The sequence below is a fragment of the Chiloscyllium plagiosum genome, unplaced genomic scaffold, assembly GCF_037043375.1.
Source record: "Chiloscyllium plagiosum isolate Xiang-an unplaced genomic scaffold, Cpla_swu_hap1 HiC_scaffold_37, whole genome shotgun sequence".
NCBI classification, from domain to species: domain Eukaryota; kingdom Metazoa; phylum Chordata; class Chondrichthyes; order Orectolobiformes; family Hemiscylliidae; genus Chiloscyllium; species Chiloscyllium plagiosum.
In genome coordinates, this window is record NW_028270175.1 from 17,321,393 (window position 1) to 17,344,484 (window position 23,092).

Sequence of the window (23,092 nt, forward strand, 5' to 3'; positions counted from 1 at the left end):
TCAGTCTTCACTGGGATTGTTGCTGACAGCCAGAGAATCTAGTTTCAGATAAGACAGTTTGAATGCAACAGGATGGACAGCTGAAAGAAACACTATCCAAACTTTCAGCTCCAGATTTTATTCCACTAACGCAAGTGGGAAAGAGCATGTGTGCACAAGTCAGTTGGAAACAGCATACAAGTTTGCTTGTGATGCCCTACATGGTTCAACAACCTATTGACATTTATTGTCTAGGCTGACTGATGAATGATGGCCAAGTGGTAGAGTCCATAACCCTCCAGATTGTCCTCAAGTCTCCAGGAATTTAAGATGAATCATCTGAATGCCACTGTGAGCAACCCAACGTGAGAATTATAAGGGACATGACAAAATGTTATGTAGTTTTTCCATTTTCCTTGAAAACTTTTATTTATTAATTTAAAAAATAGTGAAGATGAGTTAAGAAGCTGTTTGACAGAACGAGGTGGTTGGAGTCTGGAGGTCATGTGATGAATACATCCAATCTGATTAGGCAATCCTGCACTCAAAATGCACCATTAATCTGTACCCCAGCTGAAGAAGAGGTAAAGGGAAGATAAGGTCCCGGAAATGCGTGGGCCAGGAGAAGGTGAGGTGTAGGAAAACGTGCTGTCCAGAAGAAAGGTTAGGTCCAAGGGGAAGGTAAGGTCCAGGGATAGGCAAGGGGAAGGAAATCTGGGAAATTAAAAAGACAGTAACAGAAATGCTCCAACAATCTATCCATTAGAGGGCACCATAGTGCCAAGAGTCAAGAAGTTGCCCAGTGAAAGAAGAACAATGAGTTTAAAACAATATATAATAGAAATAAATTTAACAAACTATCATGAGATTTTTCTTTTGTTTTTTTTAATTTACAGCAGAAAGGATTATAAAGCATTCAAAAACATCTTACATAATTTTTAAGGGCAATTTAAAATGTTTGCATGACTCTGGCAGCTGGGCTATCCCTTGTAAAGCTTCTAAACAGCTGTGACCCAGCAACACTCACATGCAGACATACAAAACCAGGAAAAATAAAAAAAAAGGAAAAATTAAAAAGGTTAAAAAAAAACAGAGCGAGAGAAGAGGGAAAGAGAGGAAAGAAAAGACAGCAAGAGAAAGAAAAAAAGAAGGACCTACACTAGTATCACATGCAAGTGTCAGCAACCCCAGGAGTTTCGTAGCTTACTCTGGGCTGTTGCGAGTGTGCAACAAAGCTTTGCATTTTCTAGAATTTTCTTTTTTTAAGGTTTTTTTTGTGCAATGTTATGACCTGTTTTTCTAATTGATGAACAGATGAAGTGGACATTCTTTCCGTTACTGTCAGATTTGTTTTTTTTTTGTTCGTACATATCTTTTAAAATTTATTTTGTGTGTGTATGTGCATTGTTTCTTCACGGTATTTAACACACAGTATTTAACATAAAAATGTCTGTTAATCTGTCTTTTCAAAGAGTGAGTTATGGTATAATGCTATATATATATATAATATCCTTACAGTAATCTGCTCAGCAAAGATTATAACTTAATGTTGTGTCTTTTCATTTAGCAATACAGCATTCACATTACTTGGCACCCATTGGCAAAGGAGATAAGTCTTGGTAGCCAAACAGAAAAGAAATATGTAAATGTAAACTTTTCAGTTATATCATTTTGCTGTTCGTTTTCTAATTCTAAGTACAGTAGGTTTTTTTTGCAATTAATCATGCTTTAGCAAAAATGTCCTTCTAAAGAACATTTAAAATAAGGAATTCTTACAGTGATTTTTTTTCATTTTACAGGTCGTTTGCTTCTAATACTTCCTTTTGTTTTGTTTTTTCATTACAGTCATGCACATATCTCCATTTTTTCATTGTTCTTAAGTATATATACAATATATACAAACAGTATATCCACATTGCTAGCTCATTCAGATAAAACTATACAAATTCCCATTCTGCCTTCACCAATCTTGTTACAACTCACAGTAAAATAATTCATTGTTGGCATCCCCTGTTTTTTATTCACTTTGCACTCATTTCCCTATCATGTTCTTCAATATATACAGAGTCCACCAGGTTACTGACAGTAGCCAAGAATATGGACATTACTGGCCAGCAGAATACATCACACTAGTCATTATTGGCTTGTATGATGTCAAGGCAATGAATGTGACCCCTCAAAAAAATCGTCCTATTTTGAAAGGCTAAAAAAGCTTAAATGCTTTTTAAAACAAAAAGAAAACAAAAAATAAATTAAATAATCAAAGCTTTAAATAAACTATTTATATATTATTTATATATTAAAAAAAGTTTAGACTAAATAAAAAGTTATAAAGTAAGGCAAAATAAAGTGCTGGACGTGACAGGACACTAGCTAGGTGACAGCGACTGTTGAGGAAGAAAGGTTTTGGGAGTTTTTGGAAAAGGCTAACACCCAGCTTATGTGGAACTTTTCCTCCCCTCCTACAATTTCCTTCTTTTGCTGTGCACTGTGGCCAGGTAGAGAAAAGCTAGGGAGCATTGCTCACAAATAGGTGGGAAATTGTGGGACCCTCGCCCTGCATGTTCTTGACACACGTGTTCTCCATGTGCCACCTCAATTTCAATTTGTAACTATCACCAGTCGGTCACAGGCTTCAATGTGTCTGTTACATACATCATGAACTCAAAAGGCAAAACAAAATCTTTTATGTCACAATGTTTTTATCTGCTGAAGGAACAAAATAAAGATTATAAAGAACTGTTCTATGGTGCCCTCAAAGAGTTAACATATCCTGGATGGGGTGGTGGTGAAGTTTAAGTAATTTGCGTATTTGTTCAAATTTTTATTTATTCACTAGTTTACATTTCTTCCCATTCCATTTGACCTCAGCTTGAAATACAGTTTAAGTGGGAAAGGCTCTCGCTTTGGAAACTTTAGGTTGACTGATACCACAGTCAGCGATCGTGCTTCGACTCAACAGCTTTGCCAGTGATGTATCAAATGACAACATGCCTTTGTAAAGCAAAGGAACAACTTCCTACTGAAAATACTGTGGTGTTTACAGTTCCTAGCTATCATTCCATGCTTTTAATAGTACAGGTAGTTCTCTGGTAGCATTCTATTAAGCTACTATTCTGTGATTGAAAACAATGTTTAAAAAAGGGAAATAAAGTGTGCGGATTTCACAGTGTAGATCAATCCATTGAGAGTGAAGCAGTTTCCTATCTGACCACAGCACTGGGCTCAATGTAGATAATAAATTTATAAAGGATTGAATTTCTGTCTATATCCCAGTTTAAACTTAACCTGAAACACCTACCCCTTTACAACAGGAAAAATAGATGGTCCAATAGAAGGCATTGTCTCTCTTCAACCTACCTAACTAGTATAGGAGGTGGAAATCAAGGCAGTGCCAATTTCACCACTGTTGGTCTCAGAAGGCCATATATGTGTATGGGAAAGTAGAGTTAACTTAATTTTCTGCACTGTTCCAACAAGTACACTTGCTCTTTCAGTCATCTTGGTCTTCACAAAAACTATGTGAATTGGTGAAAAGACATGCGTCCCCATGGTTGACTGTCAAACCAAAAAAAAATCAAACTATTCATAAACAAAGAAAAACAAATGCACAGCTGCCTGATTGGAATAAGGTGGTTATGCCTCCAAAACACCTGAGGATGAAAGCTTCCTACAGGCTGTGTGGAAGAGGTGACCAGCACTGTCTCAAAGAAGCGCAGGACTAATGTATAGGCATTTAATTCAGTTTGGACTCTTCTGGGTGGAAGGAACCCTGCACTTCACCCATCTGGTCTAGTCTCCAAAGGAGGCCATGGTTAGTACTTGATTATTTGAATGGGACTGGGAGGAAGGAATGGACCTCAGAGCTCCATAAGAATAACCTGGTACCATTGTCAAACTGAGTCTAGGCTCCCTTGCCCAACCAAGTTCAACCCTCTCCGGCAACTCCAGGACTTGAGCACAAGAGTCAAGGCTGGTACTCCAATGCAGTCCTGAGGCAACGGTGCATTATCAAAGGTGCTGTCTTTAGGATGAAATGGTAAACCGTGTCCAGCTTCTCAGGTAAATATAAAAGATCCCATCCTATTATTTTGAACATCAGGCAAGTTATCCTTGATGTCCTGGTTAATACTTGTCCATCATTTAGTATCGTAACAACTGATTATCTGGTCACTATCACATTGCTTGTGGGAACTTGCAGCATACAAATAGGCTGTTGTGTTTCCTACAACACAGTGACTACAGTTCAATAAGTACTTCATTGCCTAAATAGTGGTTCGAGACGTCTGGTAGTCATGAAAAACATTATATAAATGTAAGTTTTCTTTTCATTTATTTCCAAACTTTCAATCAGTCCCCTTCTTTCCCTTTTCCTTACCACCTGCCTATCAACTCCATTATTAATACCTGGCTAGGACAGGCCAAGACTCGTGATAAATAAGCACTTGAAAATGTAAAGAAAGCAAGAAACAACATGCATTGATGTACTACCTTTCCCAACCTCAGACATACCAAGGCATTTCACAACCAATGAAGCCTCCATCCTGAAAAGCATGACTGTATAATACAGAAAAAGTGGCAGCAAATTGCACACTGCAAGTACCTTCAAACATCAGTATAAATAATTTTCAGTCTGTTTTATACAATGTTGTTTGAATGATAAATATTGGCTTAGTTCATGCAAAAACACTCGGGAGAGATGAACTGTAGCCAGTACTGGTCTTCAAGAGAGGAGAAAAGGAAACAAAAGAGAATATTGATGAGAAGGAGATAGGGAGCAGGATGTCTTCACAGAAATACATGGGACCTCATGCACTTTTAGGTAGAAATTCTGAAATGAACTGATGCACTACCTTCAAATCTCTCTCAGCTCCTGTAGTACTCCAATTTACTAACACCATTTTGAAAAACTTTCTAATAACACTTTATGCAGATTTATTCACTCCATTATTTAAAATTTTTATATTATCTTTTTAACTGACCCACTTCAACGTAGCACCTGAGGGGATTCTGAATACTCAGCTGGCTAAAAATGGCATATGTTGCATATTTTTATGCAGTATAAATGCTTTAAGATTCTCTGCCAAACTCAATTGATGTGTAAAGTTTGAATCTGGTTGAGATGAGGTTAAACTCAATAAATCTATATATAAATCAATAAATTTAAATCTACTGCTTGAATTATACAAGGCTTGAATTATACAAGGCTTGAATCTAAAATTACTCAAACTGGGAGTGAAATAAACATCCCACAGAGTCAGGATTCAAGGTGATAAAATACAGTGTTTTTTTAGCACTGTATACATTTAGACTGTCTTTTCGGTAATTCACCAAAGATCCTCAGACAGAACCTTAAAACAACCCATGACAGAATGCATGGGAACACGACCACCTGCAAGTTCTTCTTTAAGCCACTACCATCCTGACTTGGAAATATCTCACCATTCTTTCAGTGTTGTTGGGTCTAAATCCTGGAACTCTCTCCTTAGCGTGCATTTGAGTCTACCTACAGCAGAAGGACGGCTATGGTTCAAGAAGGCAGCTCACCGCCACCTTCTCAAGGGCAATGCAGGATGGATAATAAATGTTGGCCGAGCCTGTGACATTCATGTCCCACGAGTGAATACAAAAAAAATGTCCTCGTACTGTTCTGGGATCTCCAGCATTCACATAGACTAATGATTACCTGGACACTGGTGTGGTTCAGAGTAGCACAGGTAACAAAAAGTCCTAAAGCCCCAATTAAGGAAGGCAGCTGAACTCTTGAAGCTGTAGAACCAGAGGCCTTCCAGCTTGAAAGGTGCAGTAACTGCAGAAGGAAGTTAAGTAACAAAGAATGTGTTTCAACATGCAGGTGTTCACCAATTTTCTTTCAGTCTTTATTTATAACAGTTTTCTTTGCAGTCTGGCCACCAATGTCTGGGGATACTGGGGGAGCGAATGCCTTTACCAGGCTGCATATGACAGGGAGATGCTCTTGGCATACCTGGAGCACAGGCCCCCAAATCTGCCGCAAGGTGCCCACCTTCATGCATTCAAACTGGCCCCTGTCAGTGCAGGAAATTGGAAATTTCCAAATTGGCCTCCTTTAATTGAACACAAGTCTCTTAGTTGGGCCTAAGAGACAATCTGGTGCAAAGGAAGTGTGTATAGCCCTGCTAGTCCCAATTCTGTTTTCACTAAAACGACTTGGTACTGGGAAACTGATATGCAGCCAGTAGTGGCTTTCCAAGACTCTGCTGCCTTTTGTCCTAGCCACAGCGGAGTCCAAAAGTTCAGCCCTATTAGACTGACAGTAGCTTAAAGTTGCAAGCATGCTCATCAAGCAAGCTCCAGCATACTCAAACATTCCCTAGCACATTGATTCTGCCCAGTGTTCTGTCTTATTGCTCAGTAACAGGCACCTCTTAAATGATGAGGTTCTGGAAATCAGAGACCATTAGTGTCTGCAGTGTCTGATTTTCTCCAACCAAGTATATTTTCATCAACAATTGAAATACTGACTGATTTTGCAATACTGATGGTGAAAATTCAAATCTCACAATAAAACACATCTAGTAAGAATCCATAACATTGCCCAAATGTACTAAAAAAAAGTCATAGCCTCATATTGCTCTGTACTTCTGGCCCCAATAAACTACTGTTAGTCCTTCAAAGGTTATTAGGACTGTAATTTCTGGGTGTCCCATTCAGGAAATAAAGAAGACAGACCTGGGTTTGGGGTGGAGGGAAGGAAAATGACCAACTCACCCAGAAATGAACACAAAATCCACTTAATAGAATAATTATAACACAGCCTGCTGGCTTCCCCCCAGTATTTTGGCAACTGACATTAAACATCGCTCTCCTCTTTCCTAAAAACCCAAGTTTGGACTATCAATAATATTGTTGCAGCACGTTGACTGATAGCAGCTCTTTATAAAAGTAGGGAGGTAGGTCAAAGAAGGAAGCTGTATGCCTTTTATTGGACCAGTTCCTATCAGCAGAGTGTGGATATGATCACGCCCAACAAGTGGCACATGCGATATCTGTCACTTCCTGCCTCAGGCTATTCGTCCACATAAGCTGTGCATCACCCTCTCAGTCATTCTAATACTCCCCTCAGTTCACTCACCTGCTTTTCTTCACTCTTTGTTTGATTTCTCTACATACATTTGCTTATTCCTGAAAATAAACCCCTTTTTTGTGTTGCAAACCTTTACACAAGTTTACAGTACTACGCACCAGGCTGGTAAAGAGGTTATTTCATTCTACAAGTTAGTTTCAAGTTCTTAAAACAATAAATTGCAAGTTCTATGGCGCCTTGTTTTGTTTTCTTTAAAAAAAGTTCCATAAAAGTGCCGATGTGGTCGAGAGAAAAAAAGTTTCTAGAGCCTTGTTGCGATGAGAGTGTTGCTAATCTTCCCAAATCTCTAGTGATCTTTTGTAAATGTCTCTGATATAAACGTAAAGAAAACAGTCAGGAAGCAATGTTACATTGCTATGGGGTGCTTCTGTAAATCTTCAGGTTCCTTGGCCTTTCTCAATTCTTTCACTCTGAAGGGAGGGAGAGGGAACAAAAGAGAGTAAAATCAAGTTACAGACATTAGTGTCAGCAAATACGCCAAGGGCACAATAACAAGGAGTGATTATAGCATCACTCATTAAAGGATAACAACACCTGGGAATGTCTACAATCATAGCACCATTTGATACAGCATAGAAGGAGGCCATTTAGATTATCCTGCCCTATGCCAGCTCTTCAAAAGAGCTAATTTATCAGTTCAACTCTCCTGAGACTACAAGGCAGCAAGCAGCTCCTCAAAAAAAAGCTTCTTATTACCTAATGAAGCAAATTGTTATGGGCCCGTGGCTTCAAATCTGTGAAGACTGTTGATGTAGGGTTACAGTCACATTGGGAGTAGAGTGGTGTTGTGGTTACATTATTGGACAAGTAATGCTGAGTGAGTAAGCCAGAGAATGAGAACTTAAATCCCACCACAGCAATTTATGGGCTTGAATTGAGTTTAAAAAGGGAATGTGTGAATAAAAGTGACTGCAAAGACATCTCTGTAAAAGTCCCAGTTGGTTCATTAGGGAAGTTTAGTTAAGGAAATCTGTTCCTTTTATGGCTCCAGTCCATTATGAATGTGGTTGATTACTAATTAAACTGAAGCGGCCTAGTAAGCCTCTCATTTGTGTCACACCATCAAGGCAGTGGGTAATAAATGCCACCCTTAATAAAATTACCAACATTAACAGAATTAATCTCTGCTGGATCTTAGAAGTGGATCCTGGATCATTTGGAGCTGATTCTGATTGGTTCTGTGAGGAAAAGTTTGACAGATGGAATATAATGTGGGAAAATGTGAGGTTATGAACTTCGGTAAAAAGAATGGAAGAGCTGAAAATTACTTCAATGGAGAATGACTGCAGAAAGCTGCAGCAGAAATACATCTGGAATCCTCTCACAAAACAGTCTGTATCTAAATTCAGTAGATAATAGGGAAGGCAAATGTAACGCCGGCCATTATTTCAGAGGGGAATGGATAATAAAATTGGGAAGTCGGACTCAAACTATAAAAGACATCAGTTAAATTACATTGAGGAAACTGTGAAGAGTTTTGGTCTGGCGATCTAAGGAAAGATATACTGACACTGACAGTAGTCTAGAGAGGTTCACCAGTTTGATCCCAGGAATACAGGGATTTTCCTATGAAGAGAAATTGAGTAGATTGGCCTTGAGCTCATTGGAGTTTAGAAGGATGAGAGGTGACCTTGAAACAAATCAAATTCTTAAGGGGCTTAATGGGGTAGATGTGGAGAGATTATGGTTCCTTTATGTGTGTCTAGGACCAGAGGACATAATCGTAGAGTAAGGAGACACTTATTTAAGGCAGAGAGGAGAAACTTCTTCTTTCGAGTACTGAATCTGTGAAATGCTTTATCACAGAGAACTATTGATGCTGGGTCAGTAAGCATATTCAAGATTGCGATAGGCTATTTTTAATCAGTAAAGCATTAAGGAATATGGGAAAAAGGCAGGAAACTAGAATTGAGGATCATCAGATTAACCGAGATTTTAATGAATTGCAGAGCAGACTCAATGGGCTGAATGGCCTACTTCATCTCCTATGCTTTATGGTCTTATTGTTGTTGTACACCAGAGGTACATCTGGTGACCTGATGTCCATTTTAAACATGCTGGGCTGCACTGTGATTGTTCTACCCCATCTCTCTTTGGGTAAAGTAAAACATCAGGCCACTCCTTGCTGATTGCTCACAGCAGAAGAAATTCTTGAAGTAGGCGCCCACTCCTAACAAGATTGAACTTCCCTCAGATTTTCCACCTTGACTCCCTGCCTACTTTTGAAATCAACTGAATTCTGCCATCATGTTTGGGATTACAAACTACTGTTTATTAAAGGTTGGACAGTGTGAGAATGGGTCATCAATCATCCAAGATGGAGGTTCAATAACAAAAAAGAAAAATGTTTGGCACTGATTTATAGTCAAGAGCTTTTTGTTTGAGTGATTTATCAAGATTTAGAATATTCATATGTTTTAAACTCAGTATCAATTTCTCCAGCCATTTCTTGGCCTGTTATTACTGAAGCCCACCTGTGGCTCCCTAATCTATGTGTAGACTTCTTTATGTGTGAGCCTAGTCATTGAGCTATGTGATTGTAGAAGCCATCACAACTTAGTTTGATCTCAAGGTACAACCCTCCTCAGGAGATGGGGCAGGGAGTGGGTGTGGTGTTGGGGAAGTGAGGTATTAGGGATGTTGAGGCTGAAAGTACTAGTTTGAGCAAGGACCTGCTAGCCTGCACAGAACAAATGATCAGTCCTGGGGCATCCCTGGTCCAATTGTGACCTTTCATCCACAAGACATCAAGTCTCTAGTTCTAGAAGTCCCCATCCCACTCACAACCAACGACTGGAGGCTGGTTCCAAACAGCTGCCGCCTCAGTGAAATGTTGTGAGGTTGAAGGGGTGGGGGAGTCATCGGGCTTGTAGGAAAATTCCAGCATTGTTATAAACTCAGCACTGACTGGGGCCTTAGTCACTAATTAGCTGCAAGCCTCCAACTCTCAAAGCTGGGCAACCCTTTGTTTTCGTAATCATTAACTCATCCCTACACCAACCCCCACCCACCCCCACCCCACATAATCAACAAGCTTTTAAAAGCCCAAGTTGGCATTCCATAATCTCTACTTCCTGATTCAGTCCATATTCCCTCTTCCTCTTCCCAAATTTCTTAGTATTCTTGCTCTGTGGGGCTTGCCCTTTTCAGTCAGGCTGGCCACACAAGACTCAGCATAGTGACCAGGAGAGGACACCCCAACCTAATTGTGGTTAGTCTGGTGAATGGTTTGGAGAGATGCAGACACTGTTACAACATTGTGATTTCCTATGTTTGTTTTGGGGACAGGGTTGACTGGCAGCTTGAACAGGCTCCTTGTATATTTGATATTTTTACTAAAGGAATGTGTTTGGCAGACAGAGGTTTCCATGGTGAATATGTGCCATCCAATTACCATTAAAATGTTACAGCTCCCATCATCACAACATTCTGAAGTTCCATTGTTATTTTTTGATCTGTACATTAAATTTGATAATGGTCCACATTTTACCCATATGAATTTTGGATATTTTCCTAATCAACCTGTTCAGAGATATTATGACACACCTCTGAAGCAGGAGGAACTTCACAAAGATTTCACACATCAATTCACAACTGTGCAACACACACATACAGAGTCAACCAGATCAGGATCCTCACAATCAAAGAAAATAAAAAACAATGAGGTTTGAGGATGCTATTCAAATTATAGGCCTTTCCTGGTTAATTTTGGTCAGTGGTGATGCCAGGCCCGATTGGCTGTTCCTGAATTGGGACTAACAGCAAGCTATTTGACAAAGTGAGCACAACAGTCCACTCCAATCCTGACCTTAACCAATTTTTACACATGCCCAATTATCAGCCTTGGCGACTGGGTTGCAGGAACAGATGGCCGATTGTTTCACTAAGGCCGTGGCAGTGAAGCTTTTTGAAGATATGAGTTAACTTGAGGGATCAAAACTGGCCTTTTTCATGGGCAGCAACACATGGAGTACAGCCACATGACCACCAGGCAGCAAGGTGACAAAGATTTCCAGTTTGATTATTTCCTTACAATGAACTGATGAAGTAGTGTTTTGGATACAGCTTTTCAGGAATGTGAGATCACTGGTTGTCTAGGGGTATATGCAACTGGGTAGCCCATCAACATTCATTGTCTCAGCCCATCAACAAGGTTGTCAACTAAGGTGTGACAAACAACTAAGGAATTGCATGACCTATGGCTTCAGGAACGGAGGAGTTTATGCAAGTGTCACTGCCAATTCTTGTCCATATGCAGCGGTAACATTGTGTATTCTCAGCCCAGCACAACACAGGAGTATGAAGCATTCAAAGATGAGTTGGACAGACCTCTTGTTCAGCAGGGAAGAGGAGGACTGGTGCTAAAGCAAACGTGGAGCTGGACCACAGTATAATGGCCCATTGTCATTCTTAGAAATTTAGATCTTAAATAAGGACAAACTGCACAGCTGACAGAAAAACTTACTTGTCTACGAGTTTCACTTTTAAATTCAATAACAGCATAAAATCATACACTCCCCTGCAAACAGTGCAATTTTCAATACAAATAGCATGCAGCTGTCTGGAAGAACATACCATGGCCTGTGTACTCATGCTCTGTTTTTTATTTCTGAACATTTCCGTAGACCTAGATACGAAACATTATCTTAACAGGTGTTTGCTTTATGCGGCAATCTGGTAGACCATTGGTTTTCAAACTGAGGTTCCCAGACAGGGGTCTCTTGTGGTCAGTGGATTTCTTTCATTTTTTTATATTGAGTGAGTTATTTGCACTTTTCTGCTGTTATGTACAAATTTTTAAATAAAGTCCTTTCTTCCATCTACAATAAAGTTCTAATAAATGGCTGACACCATCTTTTGGAAGTGTGTCAATATTAGCATGGGATTTCTGTAAGTATTTCAGTATTTGTTGGGATCCTTGGGAGTGTGTACGTATTTGTAGGGCATTCTCAGACATGTTTTAATATTAGAAAGGGAGTCTTGCGAGTATGTCAGGATTTGTAAGGGATCCCTGAAAGTATGTGACAATAACAGGAGTATTGTTGGGCATCTATCAAGAATCTGATGGGGAACCCCTGGTATGTGCCACTATTTTGCAGGAGTCCTCTAGAAGTGCAACAGTATTTGCAGAGAGACTCCTAAGAGTGACATTTGAAAACCACTGGTCTACAGAGATGAGGCTCTTCTTCAGACTGAGTCAGCCTGCAATATATATGTTACAACAAGATATCTAATGACAATAAAATCGGAAATGTTTTTTCTTTTCAGCATTAATGGAATAATTACAACAAAGTGACAGAATGACAGTACAGTTTTTGAGATGGAAAGTTGTAATAGATTACCTCCCTCCGCGTATGTAAGGGTTCAGCTCTAAGACTCCAGCAAATGTGGTTCTCTTTCCTCCCAGTGCGCTGTGGATAGCCATAGTAAAGTGTTTTAGAGGAACTCGTTTTTGTTTGATCTTTTATTGTGTCTGATTTCACACTGGGTACAGGTAAAGGCCATAGAACATTAACTGTGTGCTGGATTTTTAAAAAATTCTGCTTTCATCCCAAACTGCTTAATTTTATTCAATCATGCTTAATCTCATACTGGGCAAAGACTGGGTACAAACAAACTGACACTTGGATAGTTTTAATTTCTTGCATTTCCAGTGCTTATTCTGCAAGTCACAACTGGAATCAAATCAGTGCTACTAGTGCTAAAAGTGGATTCAGAATGATCAAATTTTCAGAGCTTAAGGATTCAATTCCAGATGAGCAAATTCAGCTGGCCAGTATGAACTGGAGTAATTCTCTCTTGTGAACCTGTGTGGGTTATTCAATTTCCAGTTTAATCTGAATTTGAAAGATACCTAAATAAATATGAGGGTTGAAATTGTGTTAGTAACAATAATCTATTTTTAGTGAAAGCATTAGTCTTTTGTCAAAGTAGTGGCAGAGACTTTTTTGAATGAGCCTATTGCCAATATCACACCTAGCTGGTGACATTTATTCATAGGGAAGTATTTTTGTGAGTATCCAAGTTCATTTCATTTGGACTTTGATAGGTGGCCTGAGAGACTTGCATTAGAGCTGTATGGATGTCTCAATCTCCCACGTAGCCCCATGACTAATTCCCTGTTTTAATGTTGGTTGAAGATAAGTTGTTGTTGAATTTTTTTGGAACACTTTTCTTTGGAGGTCAATTGTAGGTGATATCGTATCTGTTAAGGAACTGGCCTCAAAAGAATAAGGAACTCTACTTTTAAACAGTCAAGGTCACTAAGGCTAATGAGCTATTAGCTGCCAATTGTTGGTTCAGCCAGAGCAGCCTGTCAGGCTCAGAAACCTCCTCCCAGCCACATATACTTCTAAATTTATCAGCACAAGTCAAAGCAACTAAAATGTAATTTTAAAATTGGAGACATAAGGGACTGCAAATTGAGTGAGTTGTAGTAACAACACCTTTAACAGAGTTGAATCAAAGCTCTTGCCATTTAATGGAAGTGTCAATGTGTTTCTTCAAAATGGATTAACACCCATGTTCAATTAGCGGAGAAAGAAATTAACTCGAATGCATCAATCATAGCAATTTCCAGGTGACAGACAAAGAGAAAAAAAGGTTAAAGAGAGGTTGAGGAATGAAGTCTATTAATGGCTTCATTCTTAAGATTTCTTTTCCAAAATGCACTACAAAACTGAACTGGCATGTAGAGAATAATTCTAAGATTACGTGATATACACAAGATATTCTAACACTGTTCTCTAGCTTCCACACAATGGAACCAAGCTCTCATTAAATACTGAGCTGGTGTGACAGATAAATTTATGAAAAGTCATGTGGGCCTCAAAAGACAATTTTACAAATGGGCTCTTCATCAGCCTGGATGTGAAAAAGCAGTCTGCTGATCTTCCCATTCCTAGTCACAACTATTCCTTCCTTTACACTTCTTGAATTCTTGAAATTTTCAGCTTTCTCTCTCACTAATGTTTGTTTCACCCAATCCTAAAATGGGCCACACTTCAGACTTACACTTGTCCAAGTGCAGCTTGGAACAGAGTCTCAGTCCAGTTCAATATTCCAGTGTTGGAATTGGGCTTAAACAAAGAATGCAGAAATGGAAGTGCTACCAACTAAGCTCAGAATTATCATCTTCGAGTGAACTTGTTAACCATGAGAAAACTCAGTTACATTATAAAGACCAATTATCCGAAGTGAAATCATTTTGAAACATTAATTCAGTGGATGCAGGCTTTGCTGACTGGGCCAGCATTTATTGCTTACCCTAAATGTCCCAGATGATTGGAAAATTGCCAAACTAACACCCTTATTCGAAAAGGGAGACAAAAACAGCACTCTAGACGATTATCTTAACACCAGTCATTGGGAAAATTGATTCTATTATAAATGGTGTAACAGCAGACCATTTGGAAATGCATAATCTGACCAAGCTGGGTTGACACAGCTCCTTAAAGGGCAGATCACACCTGATAAATTTATTTGAATTCTTTGAGGAGATAACAACAAGGATTGATGAGGTGGAACAAGGAGTTGTAATATTTTTGGATTTCCAAAAGGTATTTGGTTACATACTGCACATAATAAAGTAAGAGCCCATGGTGTTGTATATTAGTACATTAGCATAGAATACAGGAGTGACTAACTAATAGGAGAAAATTGAGATAATGGGGGCATTTTCAGGATTGAACCTGTAATATGTGGAGTGCCACTTCGATCAGTGGTGGGGCCATAATTATTTACAACATACCTTAATGGCTTGAATGAGGGAAATAAATCAATTATGGCCAAGTTTGTAGGTCTCGCAAAAATAGCTGGGAAACCAAGTGGTGAGAATGACACTAAGAATCTACAAAAGTTAAAACGTGAATGGACAAAAACTTGACAGATGGGCTTTTAAGGTGGAAAATGTGGGATTATGCATTTTGGCAGGAAGAATGGAAGCGCTGAATATTATTTAAATGAAGGAAAATTGCAGGAAGCTGAAGCACAGACTGATTGGGGGGAGAGGCAATGTTTCTCGTGAATGAATCCAAGTTCAGCAGATAATAGGAATGATATGGAATATTGATTTTTACTCCAAAGGTAGTTTAAAAATAGGGAAGTCTTGCTAAAACTGTTAAAGACCACACCTCAAATTCTATGAAGAGTATTGGTCCCCTTATCTAAGGAGACAGATCAGAGAAGGTTCTCACAGTCAATCCCTGGTATGGAGAGATTTTTGTATGAGAAGACATTGAGTAGATTTGGCCTCTAATCATTGGACTTTAGAAGAATGGCAGACAATCTTATTGATATGAATGAGAATCTTAGGGGCTTAACAGGGTAGATGTGGAGAGGTTGTTTCCTCTTGTGGGTGACTCTTGGACCAGAAGGCATTATCTCAATGTCAGGGCTCATCTACTCAAGATAGAAATGAGGAGGAATTTCTTTTTTGAGAAGGCAGCAAATCTGTGGAATTCTTTATTGCAGTGAGCTACCATGCTGACTTGTTGGGAATATTCAAGGCTGAGATAGACAGATTTTTAATCTACAAAGGAAACAAAGGATATGGGAGGGAAACAGGAAATTGGAGTTGAGGATGATCAGATCAGTCATGACCTCATTAACTAGCAAGGTAGACTTGAAAAGGTAAAATGCCTACTTCTGTTCCTATATCCTATGGTCAACTGGTGTAGATACACCTACAATGTGATTAGGGAGGGAGTTCCAGGATTTTGACCCAGTGACAGTGAAGGAAAAGCAATATGTTTCCAAGTTAGAATGGTCAGCAGCTAAGAGGTGCTGTTTCCATGTATCTGCTGCTTTTGTCCTTCTAGATGGTAGTGGTCTTGTTTGAAAGGTGCTGTGTAAGGAACATCAGTGAAGTTCAACAGTACATATTGAAGGTGGTTGATACTCCTGCTATTGTCTGTCAACAAATGGAGGGAGTCAATGTTTGAGGATGTGATGCCAATCAAATGGGATTGCTTTGTCCAAGATAGTGCTGAAAATGTGTTGCTGGAACGGCGCAGCAGGTCAGGCAGCATCCAGGGAACAGGAGAATCGACGTTTCGGGCATAAGCCCTTCCTGAAGAAGTTGTTGTTTAATTTAACTTTTAGAGTTAAAAAATTAAGTTGATGTTATCTTCTTTAAATAGTGGAATTTGGGAGTTCTCTGTCACTCATATTTTAACAGATTACAAGGCAAGGTGAACTTTTCTGGGTGTTTGATTTAATTAACAGAAGGGTTCACAGCCGTGTCATAACATAAGCTTCTTGAATGTTGTTTAGATTAGATTAGATTACATTACATTACAGTGTGGAAACAGGCCCTTCGGCCCAACAAGTCCACACCGACCCGCCGAAGCGAACCCACCCATACCCCTACCCCTACATTTACCCCTTACCTAACACTACGGGCAATTTAGCATGGCCAATTCACCTGGCCCTGCACATCTTTGGACTGTGGGAGGAAACCGGAGCACCCGGAGGAAACCCACGCAGACATGGGGAGAACGTGCAAACTCCACACAGTCAGTCGCCTGAGGCGGGAATTGAACCCGGGTCTCTGGCGCTGCGAGGCAACAGTGCTAACCACTGTGCCACCGTGCCGCCCACTGTTGGGGCTGCACTCATTCCAGGCAAGTAGGAGGTACTCCATCACACTCCTGACTTATGCCTTGTATGGTTGACAGGCTTTTGGAAGTCAGGAGCTGAGTTACTCCCTGCAGGATTCCTAGTGTCTGACCTGGTCTTGTAGCTGCAATATTAATATAGCTAGTCCAATTCAGTTTTTGGTCAATGGCAAAGCCCCATGATGTTAACAGTGTGACATTCAGTAGTAGTAAAGTCAATGAATGTCAAGAAATGATGGTTAGACCCTCTCTTGTTCTGGAAGTCCAATTACAACACATCTACTGGGTCTCCCTATCAACTCCCGCAGAATTTCCTCAAATCTCAAATAAATTAATCAGGCAAACATCCCTTTCATGAACCCATGCTGACTCTGTTTGATTACAGTATGATTTTTCAGATATTCTGGTATTAGTTCCTTAATGATTTTCCAACAACAGATGTTATGCTAATTGACCCATAGTTACCTGCTTTTTACCGCCCTCCCTTTCTGATTCAGGGTGTCCCATTAGCAGTTTTCCAATGCTCTGGTACTTCTCCAGAATCCAATCATGTTTGGAAAATTAGAACCAATGCATCCACTATCTCTGTCGTCATCTCTTTTAGGATCCTATGATGCAAGCGATAAGTTGGAGATGTTGAAAGAATTGGGAATTCCCATTTCATGCACCTTGAAATGATTTCCAAGATGTGGTGGTAAAAGGAGTGCACTGACTGCTCAACCTGATTGGGTTGCCTTTCACTAGTATTCTCAAAACTGATACTGAAATGTTTAAATGGCTGGTCACTACAGTGCAGCCTGATATTGCGAGGGCTGGGGCCTCGGTGCAAGATCCTTATATTTTTTCCTACACTTTTCTTTAGGTATCTCATAGACTCATAGACATTTGCAGTACAGGAGGAGGTCATTCACCCATTATGTCTACACTGACCAACAAAGATCTGACTACTGTAATTCCATTTTCAAGCTTTTGGACCATAGCCCTGGAGGCTACAACATTACAAGACAATATCTAAATACTATTTAAATTGTTACGAGAGTTTCTGATTCAACCATCTGTTCAGGTAGTGAGTTCCAAACTCCCACCATCAATAATTTTCCTTAATTCTCCTCTCAGCCTTCTACCTCACACCTTAAATCTATACTCCCTGGTTATTGATCTTTCCACTAATGGGGAAAATGTATTCCTATCCACCTAATCTATGCTCCTCATAATGTTTTACAGCTCTTTCAGGTCTCCATGTCAACCTTTGCTGCTCCAATGAAAACTGCTCCAACCTATCCAATCTTTCCTCATAGCTCAGACCCTCCAGCCTCGGCAGCTTCCTAGTAAGTTGCATCTGCACCCTCTATCATGTAATTACATCCTCCCATAATGTGGATGAGTAGGACTGCATCCAGTACTCCAGGTGTAGCCTGACCAGCATAATCTCCTTTATTCTTGTATTATATGCCTCAAATAATAAGGACAAGCAGCCCATGTGCCTTCTTAAAGCACCTTACCTATCATAATCCATTGTCATTCATGCTGTGTTCTCAATCTACATTTGAAGGGAACTCAGTCCCTATTAGCAGCAGTTCATTAAGAAGTAGATGACTAGAATCAAGTGATCCATGAAATTTACCTGAAATTTTACTCAAATTGGCATGTGAGACAATATTATGCAGTTGATTTGATGAATGTTGAGTCTTTGCTAGTTGGACAGCAGCAGTTTGGAGGAAAGGTCATTATTGTATTCTCAAATTCTTTTGAGATGTAATAGCACTCTTTCCAGTGTCTCAGCTGTGCACTAATCACTACCAGGCCCCTGCTTGTTTATGAAACCTTCTTTGAAACTGTAGAAATAATCACTAAATTAGTGCTTGATCATCATGGACCAAAATTAGAAGCATGTTTTCAAACTGAAGTACAGAATCTAGAACTCTGCTGTCCAATTGGTCGTGGATGATGGGGTCCAATGAACTTCAAGATTGAGATTGATAGATATTTGTCAGGTATGTGTATTGTGGAATGTGAAGCAAATGTGGAGTTGAGGTGTAAATCAGCTGCCTTTGTTCCGAATGTTTCTATACTACCTAGGTTTGTACAGGGATAGAGCAAGCTGAGTTTTTCCTATTCCACAGATTGATCTTATGAGTTGGTTATAAGTTGGTTGTCCTCAAAGTTCTTAGTTTCCAGGATACACTAAATACACCATCAGCTGGGGTTTCTGAAGAGCTCAAAGCTATTTCCTTGAATACTGAAATATCCTAAAGCAGCAATCATTATTACTCTCATCCTCACATGCTGATTTAGAAGTTCAGGCTTGCTTCCTAATTTCTATTGAAATTTAAAAGTGATAATGATTGGGCAATCATTATATTGCAATAAATTAAGCGTAGGGATCTACAACTCAGGGGATGGTGAATTGGGTTAAGCCAGAAGTGCAAAATGCATCAATATCCTTTTTAAAAAAATTGGGTATAATATAGGCTATTGTTTGAAACCTTCTCCTAATTCTCATTTTATGCTTTTCAAGCCCATTTCATCTCACGTAGCTAATTGGTGAGGTGAAAGGGCACAGGAGCAATTGGAGAAATGGCAATGTAGTTTAATCCGGAGATATTAAATGCGAGGTGATGTATTTTTGGAGATTTAATGCAGAAAGGAAGTGTACAGTAAATGGCAGAACCCTTCAATGCACCAATATTCAAAGGAATCTAGGCGTACAGGTCCACAGTTCCCCAAAAGTAACAACACAAGTGTATAAAGTGGTCAAGAAGGCATTTAACATACTTGCCTTCATCTGTCAGGGCATAACTGGCAGGTCAGGTTGCAGCTGTATAGAATATTAGCTAGGTCACTTTTGGAATATTGTGTACAGTGCTGGTTTCCACACTTCAAGAAAGATGTGGAGGCTTTGGGGAAACAGTTTACCAGTATGTTGCCTTTGGAGAGTATTATCTATGAGAAGAGATGGACAAATTTGGTTTGTTTTCACTTGAACATTGCAGGATGAGGTGCGACTGAGTAGAAGTTTACATAATTATGAGAAGCATGGATAGAATGAATAGTCAGATGCTTTTTCCCAACATAGAAATGTCAATTACTAAGGGTCATAGGTTTTTAAGGTAAAAAGGGTAAGTCTAAAGGTGATGTGAGAGGCAAATCTTTTTTACACAGTGGGTGCTAAGTGCCTGGAATGTGTTGCCAGAGGTGGTGTTGGAGGTGGATACAATAGCAACATTTAAGAGGCATCTTGACAGATGTATGAATAGGCCGGGAATAGAGGGATACAGACTGAATAGAGGTAAACATTTTTAGTTTAGAAAGGCATCATGTGTTGGCGCACTATTGGTGGGCCAAAGGGTTTGTTTCTGTGCTGTACTGTTCTTTGCTCTTTTTTGGTGATTGAAATACGCTTTAATTAATAGAGGTCATAAGTTTTTAAGATACCTGTACAATATTTTTGAAGTGCAAACAGGGATGCAAGTTGCTATGTTAGCCACCCTGAGTTACTCTCGGAGTGATTTCAATTGATTGCTCTAGAGAATCACATCGGACTTACAGCACAGAAACAAGCCATTTGGCCCAACAGGTCTACTTTGGCATCTCAGCCTCTTTCTATTTTTCTTCATTTCACCCTATCTACACATCTTTCTACTGTTTACCCCTCATGTTCTTATCTAGCTTCCCCTCATTTACAACAATGCGACCGTAGCTAAGGAATTGCAGAATATAACAAAAGAGGACAAATAGAAGTGGGGGGATGGAGATTCTTAAAGATGGGGGGGGCATGCAGTTATGACCATCAAGAGCCAAATGAAAACCTTAATCACATCCTAGAGACAGCACATACAAAAGGTTTATTGCTCATGAAATAATCAAATGAGGCAGATTTATCATCCAACGTTGATCTTGAGCAATTGTTTAATTATCATAGACTAGACCAACTGAGTAAACTTAAACAACAAAAGTTCTTGAGTGTTTTAGCCTTTTGGCCTTGGAATTACTCCTTATGGCATTAACAAGTTCAACTTAACTGTATAAAATTTATCCATCTATTATTTTATCAGAGGTATGTACTTCATTGTAGACAGGTGAAGGAGGCCATTTGGTGCTTAATTTGTATGGCAGCTCTTCACTTGAGCACTAATCCCACCTGTATCAGTCTCCACCTCAAATACCATCCAACTCTGCCTCGAAAATGCCAGGCCTTTGCCTCAACCACTCCCTGTGACAAAATATTCTGTGTTACAACAACCTCCTCACTCTTCATCACAAGTTTAAATTGATGACCTCTCATTGCTACTCCCAATCACAGGAAATTGCCTTTCTTATCCATTGTATAGAGATAGTTCATAAAATTATTAAAAATATATTAAATTTCCACAATGTTCTCTACTTTGGTAGAACCAATTCCAGTATCTCAAATTTCTCCTCCTTGCTTTCGTCCTCCATTCCTGGTCCCACTCTGGTGAATCTATACTCTATAATCTACCATGTTTTTTTTTCTAGGAGGAGGCCCAAAATTACACATGGACATCATGGGCATATCCGTTGTCTTATGAAAATTTAACAATACTTATTTATTTTGATACTCTGTAATATAAAGATAGTGAAAACATGTCTCAAAATAATAGCCAGATGAATAGCAAGAAAGGCCTGAATGTTAACACCATGTATAATTGACATGAATCTTGTTTCTCTCTGGTCTGAGAGAATTACAGTTAAACGACAAATGAACGCAAAGTCTAGAAACGGATGCGGCGAAGTTGAATGGCCATTAAGATGGCAGATGGGGCATAATGTGGAGAAATATGAGGTTATATAAAAAAAAAGAAAACTAGGTTATTTTTAAATGGTGCTAAAGCATTAAACATTTGTTTTCAGCAGGATTTCGGTGTCCTTGTACAAGAACACACCAAGTTAACATGCAGGAACATCAAGCAATAGGGAAGGTAAATGGTAATTTGCCTTTTGCTGTATGAGAGTTGAAGTACAAGAGTAAAGAAATCTTTCCGGAATTTTGCAGAACTTTGCTGAAATACCAACTGAAGTAGCATGTACAGTTTGGTATCTTTTCATAAAGGAGTATATGTTTAGCTTAGAGGGAATTCAACAAAAGTTCACAAACTTGATTCCTGGGGTAAAAAGGTTTGTTCAGTGAGGACAGACCGAGTACAGGCCTATACTCATTGAAATGCACAAGATTTTGAGAGGGCTCAATTCTGAGGTTTTTTTTCCCTCTCAGGCAGGTCTAGAACTAGTGGGCATAATCTGAAGTTAGGAGGTCAGCCATTTTAGGCAGAGACGATGTGACATTTCTTCATTCAGAAGATTGAAAATCTTCAGAAGGCTATCGATGCTCAATCTTTGGGTAGATTTGAAGTTGAAATCAATAGGTTTTAGGACATTAGGGAAATCAAGGGGAGGGTTGGACATGAAAGGTGAGGATTTGCCGTGTCAATGGTAAAGCAGGTTCAAGAGGCTGTATGGCGTACTCCTGCACCCATTTCTTATGTTTTCAAAGGCTGAAAGACTGAGAAGCCTAGAAGTCTTGTGTTTAGTCCTGTAACACAAAGTCCACTAGTACACATTAATACAGCAGTTTTCAAATTTCACCATGTCACACTGGGGTCTGAGTGCTTAACAAGTTCATCTGATGTGACTTTGACTGCTATTTTAATCACCATTGGATTAACACGCTCAATTAAAACAGTGCACCAAGCACTTAATAAGAGCATTTTAAATGCTTATATCTTAATAACACACAGTGGAATTTCTAATTCAGGAATTCCAGACCTTGTACTCCCTACTTCCTTGATCAGGCCATTGGTCACCAGTCTGAATGGGCCGCATTTTCCCGGTCACAATGTTCAGCTTGGAGCAAAAAGATATGGGCAAGTTATATTAGGTAACTCCACAAAGTAAACCTTCCACTGGGGAACTTTATCAACTGCAGACTAGGAATCAGATTGGCTGCTCATTCCAGAGAGTCACACTTGCTAGGCATATAATTGGGTGTGATTTTGAAGCCATGTGATACTTTTCTAATGGCAGAGTCAACTGACACCCACTGCAATGTGAAGGTCCGACTCAACGAATGGCAGCTTTCTTGTAGCCAGGGCTGAGCTGTCATTGGAGTTGGAGGTGTCCCTCCCTTCAATAGTCACTGATTACAAGTACAAATTAGGAAAACAGTGGGACTCCATATTCTTGCATTATTGGCTGTGTGGAACAAGAGACGGTTTGTAAGTTTAAAAATGTAGCATTTCTAATTGATCAGAAAAAATAGCAAACTTCCCAGAGGGAAGATGGAACAGGTGGAATGGTGGCACAATGGCTCAGTGGTGAAGGACCTAGTGCTAGGGACCTGGGTTCGATTGCA

At 39.5% G+C, this 23,092-nt stretch overlaps 1 protein-coding gene across 7 annotated transcripts in view; it reads right to left on the reverse strand.

Annotated features, from left to right (window-relative positions):
• Positions 1-216: 216 nt before the first annotated feature.
• camta1a (calmodulin binding transcription activator 1a) overlaps positions 217-23,092 on the reverse strand; it is a 1,306,542-nt gene continuing 1,283,666 nt past the window's right edge. For 5 of the 7 annotated variants that reach the window (XM_087980408.1, XM_087980405.1, XM_087980404.1 and 2 more), the window contains 2 exons: positions 12,448-12,516; positions 217-7,515 (listed from right to left, as the gene is read on the reverse strand). In XM_087980408.1, coding sequence (XP_087836534.1) covers positions 7,483-7,515; positions 12,448-12,516 — 102 coding nt within the window. In that variant the 3' untranslated portion in view covers positions 217-7,482. The remainder of the gene's footprint in view (positions 7,516-12,447; positions 12,517-23,092) is intronic. The other 2 variants (XM_087980406.1, XM_087980407.1) reach the window with 2 other exon arrangements.